The sequence below is a fragment of the Pteropus alecto genome, unplaced genomic scaffold (assembly GCF_000325575.1).
Source record: "Pteropus alecto unplaced genomic scaffold, ASM32557v1 scaffold248, whole genome shotgun sequence".
Taxonomy (NCBI): Eukaryota; Metazoa; Chordata; class Mammalia; order Chiroptera; family Pteropodidae; genus Pteropus; species Pteropus alecto.
Window position 1 is genome coordinate 454,433 of NW_006441067.1, and position 16,722 is coordinate 471,154.

Here is a 16,722-nt window from a genome sequence, read left to right on the forward strand (position 1 = left end):
GCAGCAATTACAAATACCCTTATTATTTTGCCCCCAAAGATCATGTTCTGAGTGCTTTTTCCTGCCCTTCTCTTCAGTAGGAAGAGACAGGAAGAAGCATGGGGACCCCTTGGTTTTCCAGAGAGCTGTGACCAGGTTAAGTCTGCTCTGGGAATTCACAGTTTGTCTGCATAAACTGTAACATATCACACTACGATTCAAAGTTCTAGTTTATAACATAAGGGCCACTTAGCAGTGACTTGAATAGATGGGATTGCACAGAAGAGCTCTTGACTTCTCTGTGTACATTCTTTCAGGAGTGACTCCTTTCCCAGTGTCAAGTGTCTCTTTCTGTCTCTCACTCTGTAATGAGTTAAGAAAGGGGGGGGGGACCCTTTCTTAATGGGGAACCCTCCCCATTTTTCCTTTAGTGAGCTCCAGCAGCTACAGTGTCTGTCAATCCTCCTCCCCCCTATGTAACCTGAAATGAAAATTCCCACGGTTTCTTTTTCTTCTCATGGGTGCTCTAAGTTTCATTTCCAACCAGGTGCAGACTCTTCTGAATTCAAGTGTACCGGGGCATCTCACACTGCTCACAACGATTTAGTGCTGGGTGGTTCAGAAAGGTACAGCTGTCACAATTCCATGGGGCCCCTTCATAGTCTTCATCTTGGGGATGTGTCCGAGGACTCTGTCTGGAGCCAGGTAGATGCTCTGAGGGAAGTTAGGATTGAAAGAAACAAGAGATTGAGATTCTTTTCAAGTATGACCCAAACTGAAATTAAAAACTACCCCCCCACCACCAAAAAAAAGCTAGGTAAGGTAGGAAACTACCTCCCTTACGTGAAAGCCAGTTAGTAGACATATCTATCAGAAATGCATAGCCAAACAGGAAGTGTATGATACATATTTCTTCAAAGTCTACTAGCACTGATTACCTTCCTAGTTCATTATCCATAGACAGCAGATAGTTCAAATGAAAAAATTGAGAAACGTTATATAGCATGTTAAATTCTGCCTCCTGCCATCTTCAGCCAACCATGACATCCCCCACACAGTACCTGCCACACAGTATTAAACATCTTGATTAAACGTATGCTTTCTTCCAGAAGACCTTCAGTTCCACAAAATGCATATGTTTAATTATATAGAAGATTGTCTTTTATTCTCAGATTCTTTCCTATCTTTTTGATATTGAAATGGCCTTCAGATATTAGGTTTTTTAAATGTCTATACCTGGCAATATAAAATATTGGTAACCTTATGTTGGTCCTAAGGATTTTAATTTTTAAAAAAACCTTGAAACTTAGTCCTCTTAGGTCCTCATTCTCTCTGGCCTTGCACTCAAAAAGGCTATCTGCTTCTAGAACTAATTTGTAAATCTTGCCTTTTAGGAACAGTCCCTAGTGAAAATGGGGTCAGTGACTGGAACGCTAAAAAGCTCTCCTGTTCGAAATTCACCTTGGAATCAGGCGCAAGGTCAGTAAGCTGGGAAAATCTACCTGTAAAACTGGAAAATCTTCACTGTGAACTGGAAATGAGATCACAATCTAAGGTAAGCAGCCCTCCTAAGCAGGTAACAAAAGAAACTGAGATCTGAGGAGGCTTTTATCAGTTACCATTTGGGGTTAAGCATATTTTCCATTGGAAGTTAATGAGCTGACTGGTTTATCAATTTGTCTTTCATGACAAATGGCCGGTGTGAACATTCCCTAAGAGGTAAAGAGAACTGAGTGTTAGAGCCCAGAGCCAGAGCCTTAGCGCAGTCTGGCTCTGGCTCTGGCTCACATGGGAAGGTGATCACAGCCTCACGACAACAAAAAACCAACCACTGGGTTCTCCAGATTCTTCCTGTGATTATAAAAAGGAGATGGGCTTGTTTCTCTGGCTTCAACTGCTGCTTTTAACTGTGATTATCACCCATCTCCTATCTTTTGGCTCATGAATCTAAAACATGTAGACTTAATAGTTTTCTTTTTTGTCTCATATGGAGGAATAGAAAACACAAATGTTCTATATGCCATTTCCAGAAATGGTCCTCTCTGGTATAGTAAGCTTTTAAAAGAATAAAATACTTTCTTAGGGTAGGTGACTATTTATTTCATGAAGCATTTATCATAGAGTGAAAAAATTTAAGATGTTAAAACCCTTAAAATGTTATTTATATCTATCTTTCTATGCTAATTCCAAACACAGCCTTCAATTTTAGATTGTGACTGCAAATGTTTAACATTAAAGGTTTTCCAAACTCTCCTTTTTTCTAAACTGAAAAACCTCTTTTAACCTAACTAATTCAGAATACTTGGGGACTCTTTCTTATTCACTGTTTCACACTGTAAGGAAGGAAAAAGCAATTCCCCTCTACCCTTCTGAGTTCTTAGCTAAGACACCCCCACCCCCTTGTAATAAAAGACATTAACAGGACAAAATCAAGCAGTTAAATAACATGTATACCTCCTGTAATACAACGGAGAGACCCAGGAAAACAGTAAATACCTAAATGGCCCAAGCCACCACCTAAAATACCACCTCCAGCTAAAGACAAAAGAAAGATGTTAGAGCGGGGGGATCCACCTATGGGAAGCTTATAAAAAAAAAAAAAAAAAGCACAGTAAATAAGGGTAAGGTTTGTTATGTAAATTTAAGTAGTTTCCTTTCTCCATTGCTAAGATTCTCTGGAGGTTCAGAGTCACAACACTCTCTGGTACCAGGGAAGGCTCCCTTACAAATGGAGATTGCCTTTATAAATGTAAATGTCCCTTACAAAAGTGTAACTTCTACTGTGTTTTCAGAGCTTCCCTTGCATCAGCCTGTTTCTTCGAAGTAATCCTAATACATCCTAATACCAAAGAGGCAATACTACTCCTCAGTACTATAACAACTGAATTTGGAAACAGAAATCACTCTGAAGTTACTTATCAAAAAAGATATTTAAAAGGCACCTATATAAAATTATTGTATAATTGTTGGTCCTAAAAAAAGACCGCTCATTTCATCACAGAGAAGTACTAAAACACCAAAGACATTTTAGATGTCTATTTTCATTTGATTTACAGGTGTGAAATCTTTTTATGGAATCTTTAAAAATTAAGGTATTTTAGGCCTCATGGAAAATAAAAATATGCGTATTTATACACAAAAACTGAATAGCTTTTTCCTTTGATAGGCTGTTTTCATAAAATATAATTAGAATATATGAGACAAAATGCTCAAAAGGATGCAACAAAAATTTTCAAAAATTTAAAATTTTCTACATAGTTTCAAAGATAGCTTTTCAATAACGGGAAATATGCCAGTGGTAAAGGAGAATTTGTTTTTTAAATATATGAAGTGTGATGTAGTTTCATGCTTGGTTTGTTCTAAAGTAGAATAGTTGTACAAACTCAAACATGTACAGTAGTATTTTTAGAAACCTTATCTTAGATTACAGATAAAGTTCAAGAAGCATTAGGAAACTTCAGTGAGAAGTTATAAAGCCCAGAGCTTTCAAGTTATTTTTTTATTTACTTGGCCTTGCTTTCTAGTTACTATTATCTTAGAGCAATGTGTCCAATATTATGGTGGCCACTCTGAATTGAGATGTGCTTAAGTGTAAAACATACACCAGATTTTGAAGATTTAGTATGAAATAAAAAATGTAAAATATCTCACAAGAATTTTATATTGATCTCATATTGAAATACCACCATGTATATACTAGATTAAATACATCAAACTTGATTGATTTATTTATTTTCTATTGGACAGTACGGGCTTAGAAACTCAGTAAAAGAGTAATTTTTTAAAGTAAAAAGTTGGTCTTAATAACTCCACACGGGTTAACACGTGTCTTTGGACACTCCGAACACACAAGTACAAACCATCTGCAGTTGCTGCCTGGGCATCACAGACATCCGCCTGTATTTTTGAGGTCATACTAATTCTTCGGGCTTTCCTCTCAATTGTGCAGAGGTCTGTTGAGTCTGCACGAGAAGAAGCAAAGCCAGGTAGAAGGGATCAAGCCATTCATTTAGAACAGGGCATGGGCTCACAAAAATCTCTCATGGGACATGCACAGTTGACTGTTCTGTGAGGGCAAGTGTCATAATTAATACTGCTCTTACAACTTTTCCCATCCTCTCCAATTACTTAGAATAAATGCCTTGTTTTACCAGTTTCCCACTTTCTAGGGCTTAGGTGAGACACTAAATAACTAAATGTCTGTGTGAGAGCAAAATTTGGGAGATTATATTTTAGCAATTCTCTAATTAAGCAGTATAGTTAATAGAAAATTATGGGTTGAAAGTATACTACCCATAAGGCTAATGAATAAACCCATTACAATAATAACATTAGTTAACTATTAGCATTTTATAATTTAGAACAAGAACTATCTGATAATACATACTCCCCAATCATTTCATAGATTCAAGTTATCTACACTCTCTAACATGGACTGCAGGCATCCCAATTTCTTGCTAGAATATTGTGTCTATTAATTTATAGGTTATTAGTTAAGTAGCCTTTTGTAGTAAGTAAAAACAAACAAAAAAAGGATGGCAGACTTACATATTATTTGCCCTTAAAAATCAAAAAAAAAAAAAAAAAATCTTGCTTTTTCTAATCAGTCCTAAGCCCACAAGCCAGTCCCCTGGTACAAACCCCCTTTGGAAATCAGTGCTCCAGAATCCCCCGTGCAGTGCTCAGGCACTAAAGCACTCCATTACCAGAGTAAGCGTCTCCACGGAAAGGTAAAGTTCTCAGATTTGTAAAGCACTTGGTAAGTGTGCATACATACCTCCTCTCGCTGACCCTTACACAGCTTCTGTATTTTCCAGGCCTGATCACCTCTCTGGTACACACACTGAATCTGAACAAGGTCAAGTGGCCAAGACAACCAGGACCAGTGCTCTAGTCATGGGACACCAAGGTTAGTGCTCTCACCACTTTATCAATGATGGGCCACTGAGAGGAACTTACATTCACACTGTATTATTTAACTGCTAAATTCAGGGCAAAAAGGTTTCTTTGTCTCCCTTTCTGTCTTTCATTCAGATTACTGTCTATATTCCACTTGGATTTCTAGCATGTAACTAATAACCCCAAAACATCTATTCTGTTATTTACATTTTTTACTTATTTACTTTTTTTCCCCTATGTGGGATGGTTGATCTTGAGCCTGCAAGGAGCAAGCTGGCCCCAGACTTCTCCAAGTCCATATTTCTTTGCCTCCAATTCTTACGTGTCCAAAGACGGGAAACCACAGACACGCCTTTGTAGGAGGGTTTTACTTGCTTTTTAAATTTAAGTGGTACTGCAAGAGAATTTAATGCAAAAAAGGTTTTTGCAATAACTAGATACACTTTAAAAAAAAAAAAACTAAAAGAGAATCTGTTTTCAAACTTGACTTCATAGAAAAAACAAAGAGCTTTTATAAATCTGTTATAAAGTCCTATTATTTATAAGTTTTAATAGAAAAAGGTGAAAGGTTTAAAAACTATAGGGTATATGTAACAGTACCATTTTAGACTCTCACCAATATAATTTGATTTCTAAAATAGAAATCCACTTATAGTGAAGACGTTACTTTAGATGGCTTTCTCGTCTACTTTTTATTAAAGCTGTATATGTAGAGTATCAGTTGCTTGGGACAGGAGTCATGTCTTACCTTTGTAGCATCAAACATCTATATAACCATTTACCTATTGAGAATTTGATACATAGTAAGAAATTATAATTGGAATCCCAGTACGACTAATTCTAAGGGGCTATCCGATATCAATTTTAGCAAATTTTGTTAGAATTAAAAGTGCCATGGAAAAGAGCCTTTATACTTATTTTAAAAGGTACTTGTAGGAAACTATGTATGTGAAGCTTGACATTAGTGCAAGCCATACTACACAATTCCAAGCTGAGAAGTATACCAAACAGGAACTTCCTACTTCAAATACATGATGTTGGTCTCCAAGACAGAAGACAGAATGACATGTCCACAACATTAATATCACCACTGCTAAAATAATCTGAGTATATGGGCTCTTGGCAGCTGATCTATCACATTACTTCAAAAAACTTTCATTTCTTTGTGACTTATTGAGGTAAAATTTATACAATGAAATACAGAAACCTTAAATTTACCATTATGAGTTTTAACAAATGCACATACACCTGGATAATCCAAATCCCTACACCAAGTCTTAGAACATTATCATTAGCCCAGAAAATCTACCCATGCCCTTTTCCTTGTATTTGATTTTTCATTCCGCATTATGTTGTTGAGATTCATGTATCAGTAGTTCAGTTTCGTTGCTGAGCAGTATTCCATGGTATGAATATATCAGTCTGTTTAACTGTTCACCTGTTGATGGACACCTGGGCTATTTCCAGTTTTGGGGTTATTATGAATAAAAATAGAATTAATCTTCTAATACAAGTCATTTGGTAGACATATGCTTAGATATACCTGATGGGCTATTAGGGCAACTGAATCATTTTATAAGAAATGACCAGACCATTTTAAAAAACTTGGGGATCTAGCTATTTTGGTAAGTGTGTGATGGTATCTCAGGGTTTTAATTTGCATTTCCCTAATGTCTGCTACTCAAGTTGAGCATTTTCATGTGCTTATTGGCCATTTATATATATTCCTTTCTAAAGTGTTCAAATGTTTTGCCCTTTTTTTTGTAACTGGGCTATCTTTTTATTGTCACAGACTTTCTTTATATATATTCTCAATATCAGTTCTTTAATTGATACATGTTTTGCAAATATTTCCTTCCAGTCTGTGGCTTGCTTTGTCACTTAAATAGTGTCTCTTGATGAGAAGTGTTCAATGAAGGCTAATTTAACAATTTTTTTCATTGCTTCCTGTGTCTAAAAATCTTTGAAGATATTCTATGTTTTATTCTGGAAGCTTTATATTTATCTCTTATACTTAGGTACCTATCTCAAATTGTTGTGTATAGTGTGAAATAAGGATTAAAATTTGTTTTTTTCCAATATGGATATCCAGTTCTTCCAGGACTGGTTGTTGAAAAGACTTTCCTTTTTCCACTGGTTGCTCTGGTGCTTTTGTCAAAAATCAACTGGCGGTGTAAGTGAGGGTCTATGTCTGGGCTCTCCATTCTGTTACAATTACCCATTTTTTTTTTTTAATCCCTATGCCACACTGATCACTGTAGCTTTACAGTAAGTCCTAAAGTTGGTTAGCATAATACTTTCAACTTCTGCTCTTTTTTGAGATTGTTTATTCTGAGTCTTCTGCATTTCCATATGAATTTCAAAAAAAGAAAAGCCTATAGTGGAATACAATTGGTATTACATTTTATCTACAAATCAACATAAGGATACCTTATACAGCAACATAAGAAGAATAGATAATATGGATCTAATTAAAAATTACTTAATTTATTTAGGTCTTTAGTTCCAATGCACACAATAAAAAATTGTATTATAATTCTTTTTAATTTCAATTTCCAATTATTTGCTAATAAATAAAAATGTGGTTTTTGTACACTGACCTTACATCCCAAGACCTTGTTAAATTCATTTTAGTTCTAATAGTTGTTTTTTTAGTACCCTTAGATTTTCTTTGCAAATAATTATGTCATCTAGAATCACTGCTGAATTCTGTCAGATGCTTTTTCGTCAACTGCATCTAGTGAAATGATCATATGCTTTTTCTCCTTTAATACTGCATTCTTGAGCTAAATCCAACCTGGTCATGATGTATTATATTTTTTATATATTGTAAATATTTGATTTTAAAGGATTTTTTTTTTTGCCTTTATGTTCACAAGTGCTATTGATCTGTTGGGATGGGTAGGTTTTGGAATCAGGGTTCCGCTGGCTCCATTAAAAAAAATTTGGGATGCTTTCCTTCCTTCTCTATTTTCTCAAAGAGTATGTATAAGACTGGTATTATCCTTTTTTTAATTCACCCAACAGTGCAACCATATGGGTCTGGAATTTTCTTTCTGGGAAAATTTTTGATAATATTAAATTTCTTTAATATACAGCTATTATTTCCTATTTCATCTTGTTTTCAGTTTTTGTAGGTTACATTTTTCAAGGAATTTCATCTAGGGTTTCGAGTTAATTGGCAGGCATATAGCTGTTCATCACATTCCCTTATTATTTTAATGGATAAACCATCTTTCATTTCTGATTTTGGTAATTTGTGATTCTTTTTTCTAGATCAGTTAGCCTACAGATTTTATTGATTATTATCTTTCAAAGATGAAACTTTTGGCTTTATTTCTGTTTTCTGTCTCATTGACTTATCTTTCCTTTCTGCTACTAACTTCGTTGTTTTTTGTTGTTGTTGTTGTTGTTGTTGTTGTTGTTGTTTTTGATAGTTTCTTAAGGTGGAATTTTAGGTCATTGATTTTAAGATATTCTTTTCTTATGCCAGCATTTAAAGCTATAAATTAACTTCTAAGCATTGCTTTAACTATTGTGTAGCAAAGAATTTGACCTTGCCCAAAGAAAGAGGTCTAGCTTTGTCCCCAGCTCCTGTGAGATAACTTCTAAAATCCTGAAATTTTCCAAGTGATGGAAGTGTCTTTGTTACTTATGGTGAGCCCTTCAGAGTTTATGATAATGAAGTAATTCATGGTTGACATACTGTCCACTATTTCTTATCAACTTGGTCCTTTGTTCTCAGGTTAGCAACTTTTTAATGCACTCCCTTAAATAGGGTGATTCTTTCATGACAGCCTTTGAATCAATTAACTGAAATTTATCTGGTAGATTACCAGTAGGTAATGCTCCCTTAATAGATGCTCAAGCAAAATCAAGTTTAAAGGCTTGTATATTATTAATCCAAATGGTTAAAGTGATCAATAATATGTAACCCAGTGACTTTCAGATTGAAACTGTATATAATGTTGCCACAGTGCCAAACCTGGTACTTGGCAGTCATCAGCTAAGATTCTCCTTTGTACCATTTTTAGAAATCAGTAGGCTATTTTAAATACAGATCAGATGAAACATCCACAGTAGTATCAAACAATAAAAAAGAACAGATGGGTGTGTTGCAACCTATAAATGAAATACTTAAAACAACTAAAACTTAAGAAATTTAGGTCAAGTAACATTATTTAGATAGAATTTATACATTCTCTGATTATTAAAACCCTTAGATAATTTTTTTTTTTTTTAAAGTAAGGCATTCTCCATTCTTGGATATATCTTCACGATCAATCAATCTATTTTGAGTTGCTTGCCTTAAGGATTAAGATCTGAAATGCATTTTTTAACTCAGTCTTGAGAATTAAAACAACATGGGACATTAATAAGAATGGGGCAGAAAAAGTTTAAATTCAAAAACTCAAATTTAAACTTCTCGTATATAAAAATAAGAGATTTAATCCCTTTAATATTACACAGGAATGATTTAACAATGATCCAATAGTGATTCCTCCAAATCTTGGATTTATGTTAAAATCTAACTGTTATGCTCACCTGTTGAGTACACAAGGATTCTTTTGTAGCCTGGCAATTAAATAACATACCGACTACAGATCGAACTTCCATTCCAGTATAATACCTTTAAAATTCTCATTATCTTGTAAGAACTGTCTCTTAGGATTATAGCTTTTACAGTGCTGGCTAAATTTATAATTATATAATAATATACTATTTCTATTTAAAAAGTTATAATTTAGTGCTTTTTAATGGCATTTTATTATCGCCACAATAACATCATTTGGTAACTTTTTTATTCATTTACTTGAATAACGAATATTCATTATTTAAGTAAATGAATATCTCTAATAGAAATTTCTTCAGCTATAAATGTGAACTCCAAAAGAATTTTCATATTTATTTCTATGATGTTTGTGACATTTCCCTACTCACCTTTTTTAGATGGCTTGGGTGGTACCACTGGGCCAGGTTCTATGTTGTCATAAAAATTATTCATGGCTTTAGGATCAAAGTTTCCTATAAAAAAAATAAAATCACCAGATATTTAGGGCTCGCTCTCCTGTTATTTGAAATTTTTGTTAAGGAAAATATGGGAAAAAAACATGTAAGAAGAGAAACTGTTTTCCAAGGTTTCAAAACTCATTAAATATCCTACCCTCTTCCCAGTGAAATTGATTTATTGTTGTGAGAAAAGACCCAAGCAAACTACCACGCCCGTGTTTGTCTACAGTGTTCACCTACAGGAATATTTTTCTAACTGTAAAGCTAGTCTCTCTAGACAGGATTAAGCATGTGGCGCATTTAGGGAGGTAAATGAAAGAGAGCAATGAAAGGATGGCTGAACTGTTTTTCTGTTCTGATTTTAATGAACCATGAGAAGAAGATTTTATCTCTTATAAAGATTAATCAAATTATGATAGCAGCAGCTCATGGATTCCTATCTTCAAGACAAGGAGAATTTTTAAAATGCTGCCTATAGACTTATCATTGATCAAAGATGATACAGTGCCATTTCAGAACAATAGAACAATCCCTGAGAATTTTGTCTCCCCAAAAAATTTTCAGATCTAAAATGTTCACTCCCTGATCTAATGTGTATTTCAGCCCCATCTCCTGCCATGACTCCTCCAAAGTCAGTTTTGATCCAGTGCCAGCTTTGGGTCCTACCTTCACTTCTGTGAACCTATCACTGCAACCTACTTGTTCTGCACATAATTCCAGTTAAGCTTTTTAACCGTACCCATGCTCATTTACAGAGGATGCTATATGGTACTGATAATTCAAATATATTGCCTGATTTTTTTTCCCAACAAGTTTTCCCCACGAAAACCAACAGTAACGTTGCTTTTCATCAAATCATGCACTGATTTGCAACTAGTCTAAATGTCCCCAAAAATGTCTAATTTCATTTTTTAAAAGTTCAGATTGGAAATTTACATAAAAATTTTCCAGAGCATGAAAGAGTAGAATTTAGTATAAAATGGATACATTTGAACCCCTTATGAAAGGAGATTTAGAAATGCTTAAGCACCAAAAAGAGCTCTTTGTTGCTCAATGGAGACCAAAACCACAGCTCTTCACTTATAAAATCTTAACAGTGGTTTCCCTTGCAGGTCCTACTACAAATGCTTTTATCCATTTGGATATGCTATTTTAAGATAATTTCCTGAAAATAACTCCTATGATGGTTCATGAAAGCCACAATGCTATTTGATATATTAATTGGATCTTTTTTATGCTTTTAAGATGCTGTATATGTATTTCTTCAATTACTTAAGTTATAGCTCACATTCTAATTTCTAAACCCATAAGGCTTACTATAAATATCCTAACCAAATGTTTGTTTCTTGTTTTGCTTCAAAGAACACAAGCAAAAAAAACTGATGCACTCTTCTAATACAGCAGCAGTACTTTGTATAACCCCCACATTATGAACAGCAATTCTTTCTACAGCCCACTAGCTTTAAGCAATGAAAGAATTACTGTGACTAGGCTTCTGAAAATAATTTTAAGGGCACATAACTAGACTGTTCAACTTTCACATTCAAATTTGCTTCTATTGTTCCAGACAGTTCCATCTTTTGGGTTCCCCTGCTTCCACTGTAACTTTGCCTAAAAATGGCAATGGGGCACTTTATTATATACTCCCCAAATACAGTAGAAGCTCTCTTAAGAACAGTAAGAGGAGGGCTGATTAAAACATAGGATTGTTAATAAAAATTACACATCAACTTTAACAAAGCAGTTAAACATAGCAGTATTTTAATGTTGGATCAAGACCCTTTCTTTAGGTTGTCTATTGAATAAAGGTTCTATATAGTCTTATATTAACTACACCCGTGATGACCTAAAGTGAGATAGGCAAACTTTTTCTGTAAAGGGCCACATAATAAACATTTTAGGCGCTATGAATAAGTCTCTGTTGGAAGCCCTCAACTGTGCTGAAGCACAAAAGCAGCCCAAGACAACATATAAACAAATGGGCGTGGCTACATTCCACTAAAACTTTATTTTAAAAAACAGACAGCTGGCTAGTTTGCTGAACCCTGATCTATAATTTCCTGTTTTGATTTTGTTAGAATGGAGCAATAAAGATACCTTTAAGAACATTTATTTTGAAGATAGAATCCTCTTAGATTTTGATGATTTCCTCCCTTAATCCTTTTCAGTTGTTTTCATCCATATGTAATTCAGCCCCTATTTGATTTACCTGAGTGTTTAAAAAGCATTTCCCTTTGGTTTTTACAGTAGTATAGTAACTGGCACAAGCAGGTTTGGGAACAGGACTGACTCTTGGTAAGCAGACAATTCCACTGATTGGAGCAAAGGTATATGGATGTGCCAGGATGTGGCCTGTCACAGGTGTGCAGCATCTGTGGGCTTGGTCAGTATATTTTACAGAGAAAATGAAGAACATCTCTAACCTGACGAGTTGGGTAAATGAAAGTTAGTTAAGAGAGCTTCTACTGTATGTAGTACACTTCTATAAGAAAGCCAACCCCTCACCTCACCCCTAAAACTCTAAGATATAGTTGGATATTTTCATGTAACAGATAACATAATGGTATATGGAATTTACTTTAAAACTGAGAAATATGATATTCTGATTTGAGATTCCTACTTTAAAAAATATTTTAGGTGACTATCATATAATATAATCTACTAAGCTTTAGAATTAAAACCCATCAACTTATAAAATATTTACAGTAAATGACTAAGAGGATAAACGCAGAGAAACAACATAGAATAGTGATAAGAACTTGATGAAATTGCCAATGTAAAAACTATTTTTAATCCCCCATATATATCTGCTCTATCTAGAACCATATGGGGGTGAAGGGATCTGTTTACCAGGATTGCAATCTTATAATGGATAAAAACTCTCTTAAATATGTAAAACCAAAATGATAGCTATTTAAGCAGCTTAAAACACCACACTATTACTTATGGTTTACCAAATAATCAAGTCTATACCTCTAGATTGAAGGAGGTCAACTTCTTTCAGTGTACAGTCAACATTTATCTGGAGTTGTCTGTTCATGCTTCTCAATCTTGTCATTTCCTCAGGCTAGTAAGAAAGGACCCAAAATAGCAATTGTGGGAAAGTCATTATCAAGCCCAACATTTAAGAACTGCTATTCATGTTAATTGTTCTGATTGTTTATTAGCAAAAATATGGCCTTAGTCCATAAGAGGGCATGTTTAAGAAGTCCTATATATGTTTTTCAAGGAATAGTCCAGTAAAATGGGGCATCGATATGGCCACATATAAACAAAAATCTGCACATAATGTGGCACGGTACAATACTAGACTGTTCTACCATACAAAACACTACCATTGTTATCACAAAACACTGAGAATATTTTATTTCTATGTATTTATGGTAAGGGACAAATATCAACCTTTTAAACAAGCAACACCCATGCTTTTAGTCTTGTCCAGGATGATAAAAATTATAACAGTACTAGTTTTAATTAACACTGAGTGGCAGGCACTGTGTTTACCAGAATTCTCATTCTTTCTCAAAACAATCTCTCAAGAAAGTACTAATATCACCCCGAATTTATACATGAGGAAGCTAAGGCACAAGTTATATAGTTTTCCCAAGGTCATAAAAGCTGGTAATTTAAAGAGCCAGAATTCATATAGAACTCTTTTATATAAACTTACATAGAAATCTTTTTTTGTGTTCATTTGAGGTCAACAAAGGCAATTAATATAGTATATGAAATTTTCAGGAACAGACTCTTCTTCCTCCATCTTTGTTTCCTTTTGCCTTGACCTTTCCAGCGCAACCTACACCTTAAGTCTTTTGGGGGCATACATGAAACATAAAATGTGAAGAGAGCCCTATTCTTCCGTTAAATAAAGCTTTCGGAAGCCTTTACTTTCTCAACATTCTAAATTCCTTTACTATTTTACATATATGTACATTAAAAAATAAAATGAGGGTTTAGACTCCAGAGGCACGGGGTACTAAAGCTTTTAGCACTGCCTTAACTAAATTTCTAAGGTAATTTATAAAGTAAAAGATAAAAATCTGCTATGATAGGAAGACAGAGTAAAATCCCATTGTGTTGAAAACATGTATTTTGCTAATAAAAACTGAATGTTAATAGAATGAAGAAAAATGAGCAAATATTTCAATTCACAATAATGCAAGATCTTAGGCTGTTACGAGGTATTACCAGAATAATTGAGAATGCCAACTTAAAATAAGTGCTATAACAGGCAGAATATAATAAAAGCAACAATCCCTTAGAATGCCAGAACACAAAAGTCATTTAGAAATATTTATTAGGGATTGCTTTTCTTTTCTCATTCCTATGTGTAAGCCACGTGACTTTAACATGTAAAATGCTTATACCTTGTCTACCAGGCCATATTAAAAAAACATACCTGAGCATTTATATTAAAGATAAAGCACCTGTCTGAGGTTTTCAGAGAGTGATGCTGTCTTCCTAGGAATATGTGAAAGAACCTATTTTCTTTGTAGAATTGTATTGGGAAAGCCAAGCACCTAAAGGAGCTGGATCCCTCTACATATTGGGGGGGCGGGACACGGTTCAGCCACAGTATCTCTGAATAGCTAAGTTCTGTAACTAAGTACGGAAATATTATAATACACTTTATAGTCGAGAGGCTACTACATACACATTTGCTTATAACAATAAAAAAAAAAAAGCTCTCAACAGGCTCATTTCCAAAGATGGTAGAACTACTGGAACTCACTAAACAGTTTATCTATAAGATTCTAAGCTGTTTCCGAAAAGTTACTTCCATTTATCAAAAAGTAGTTTTTCATGGAGAAGGGGTTTTAAGATTGGCTGTGAGTGATTTACAGTTGTTTGTAAAATACCAGGATTTTTATATCTGACATTGTGAAGTGAAAAATTCTAAGCTTTTGTCAAAAGGTAGCAAACACCTTATGTCAACTGTTTAAGCACTTTAAGAAGTTGTCTCACAGAGACCAAGGTCAAAGAACACTGATGTTCTTTGGTGGCTTAGCCCTAATTATGCATCTGGGACTCAAAGGTGTGGGTTAGTCCAAAAACCCAATTAGTCAGAACAAGATGAATGGGAGGAAAAACTTGGGGGAGGGGGTAATTGGCAGCTCTCTGCTTATTAAAATCTAATTTATCCTTCAAGGTATAATTTAAATTTCCCCCTCCTCCACTGAAACTGTCTCATCTTTGAACCCACCAGCAAAAAACTAACATTTCTATCTCAGAACTCTTAAAAGTACTTAATATCACTACCATTCAGCTGGCCAGCACTTCTGATTTACTGCCTTATATTATCTCTTCTCTCTCTGTCACACACACACAAATATAGGTTCATAGGCATATATACATGTATCTTTTTACATACAGATCTCTTTAACATTTTCCACAGCACTGAATACCCTTGGCAAACAGATTAGGAAAAATCATGGCAGTCATGCATCTCATGTTTCTGCCCTCCTTAGAAAGATTATTTCACTGCTCTTATTTCTGCAACTGCACACACAGCAGTGTATAAAAAATTGCATAGAAATGTGTGTGCCTAATGAGACTAGAATGCAATTTTTTATATACTGCTTGATAAGAAATTAATTTGTCTGAAAACTTGAAGGTACCAATCAATATGAGCTTAGTAGCAAATAAAAAGCTAATTCTCTATATTGCGTAATCCTGTAAGAGTGGGACAATGATAAGGATAGTCAGTTTTTGAGCACCTACAACAAGCTGGGCACTTTACATTGTCTCTTTACCTTGACAACATTAGAATGTCCCCTGTTCATAAAAAAGTACATCAACTGCAGAGAAGTTAAATATAACCAGCGAGTGCAAAGCCTATGTAGGCACTCTTTCAACTATGTCATGGGGCCTCAAATGAGCCTCTATGAACAAAAAGAGAATTCTGACTAAATGCTTTATTATCTGATTAATATCCTACATATAATATACCCTTGTGTTATGCATGTTCCTAAATTTAAAAGGAAATTACAAAATGCTTCAGATTTGTGTATGTATCTCAAGCAGATTTTTCCAATATCTTGCAACCAACCTTTATAAGAATATTTACTCTTTGTTGGGTATTATGTAATCTGTTTAATGTGCTATTATTTAATCCTAACAAAAATCCCATGAGATAGGTACTCATATTATAGATGAGAAAAGTTACTTATCCAAGGACATATGAGTGACACATAAATAACAGAAGTAGAATTCAAATTCACACCTGAATTGAGAGCTCACTGTCTTAACCATTACTGTCTCTTGGCCATGTACTTCTAATAGTCCTCCATCTTACTCTAGGCCTGGCAGCAGACATACATAGAAATCGTACACTCAAATTTCTCATCTCAAATATCACCACGTAAGCTACCCATTTCTGAAGCTGGGTGATGATGGCTCTATGGGGGTTCGTTATATTATTTTGCCTATTTTATGTATCTTTCAAATTCTCAATATAAAAAATTAAAAATTACATCCCAGGGCAGCAATTTCACTAACTTCCCTTTTTTTCTTTTTCTAAGGAAGTCTCATCGATAAAAGCTTTCATCTAAAATTTGGGGGTTTTTGAAGCACTAACCTATGCTACATTAGTTCTCTACTTCCAACAAGAAAAATAGGGCTTTATTTAGCAGGGGTTATCACACAGCAAGAGACTGCTAATCAAAGTTTATATGATTGGTTATGTTAGTGAAAATAACTTGTATGCTAAGAAAATGTTTTTATGCTCTACAAAAACCTAAAGGATTCCAAAGTGCCCAACCACCAAAGGTGGTTTCCCATGAGTTACATTTTTCAGTATCTCCCCTCATCACAGAATTCAACTGAGATGTCAAG

The 16,722-nt window shown here is 34.6% G+C and overlaps 1 protein-coding gene and 1 non-coding gene across 13 annotated transcripts in view; both read right to left on the reverse strand.

Annotated features, from left to right (window-relative positions):
* Positions 1 to 6: 6 nt before the first annotated feature.
* Positions 7 to 16,722, reverse strand: part of TAB3 (TGF-beta activated kinase 1 (MAP3K7) binding protein 3) — a 54,647-nt gene continuing 37,931 nt past the window's right edge. For 10 of the 12 annotated variants that reach the window (XM_015594384.2, XM_015594381.2, XM_025051358.1 and 7 more), the window contains 3 exons: positions 12,862 to 12,955; positions 9,820 to 9,903; positions 7 to 693 (listed from right to left, as the gene is read on the reverse strand). In XM_015594384.2, coding sequence (XP_015449870.1) covers positions 545 to 693; positions 9,820 to 9,903; positions 12,862 to 12,955 — 327 coding nt within the window. In that variant the 3' untranslated portion in view covers positions 7 to 544. Of the gene's footprint in view, positions 694 to 3,839; positions 3,942 to 9,819; positions 9,904 to 12,861; positions 12,956 to 16,722 lie in introns of all 12 variants that reach the window. The other 2 variants (XM_025051359.1, XR_001517498.2) reach the window with 2 other exon arrangements.
* LOC112484959 lies at positions 5,113 to 5,243 on the reverse strand. Its single transcript, XR_003048303.1, has one exon. It is a non-coding gene; the product is annotated as a small nucleolar RNA SNORA38 (small nucleolar RNA).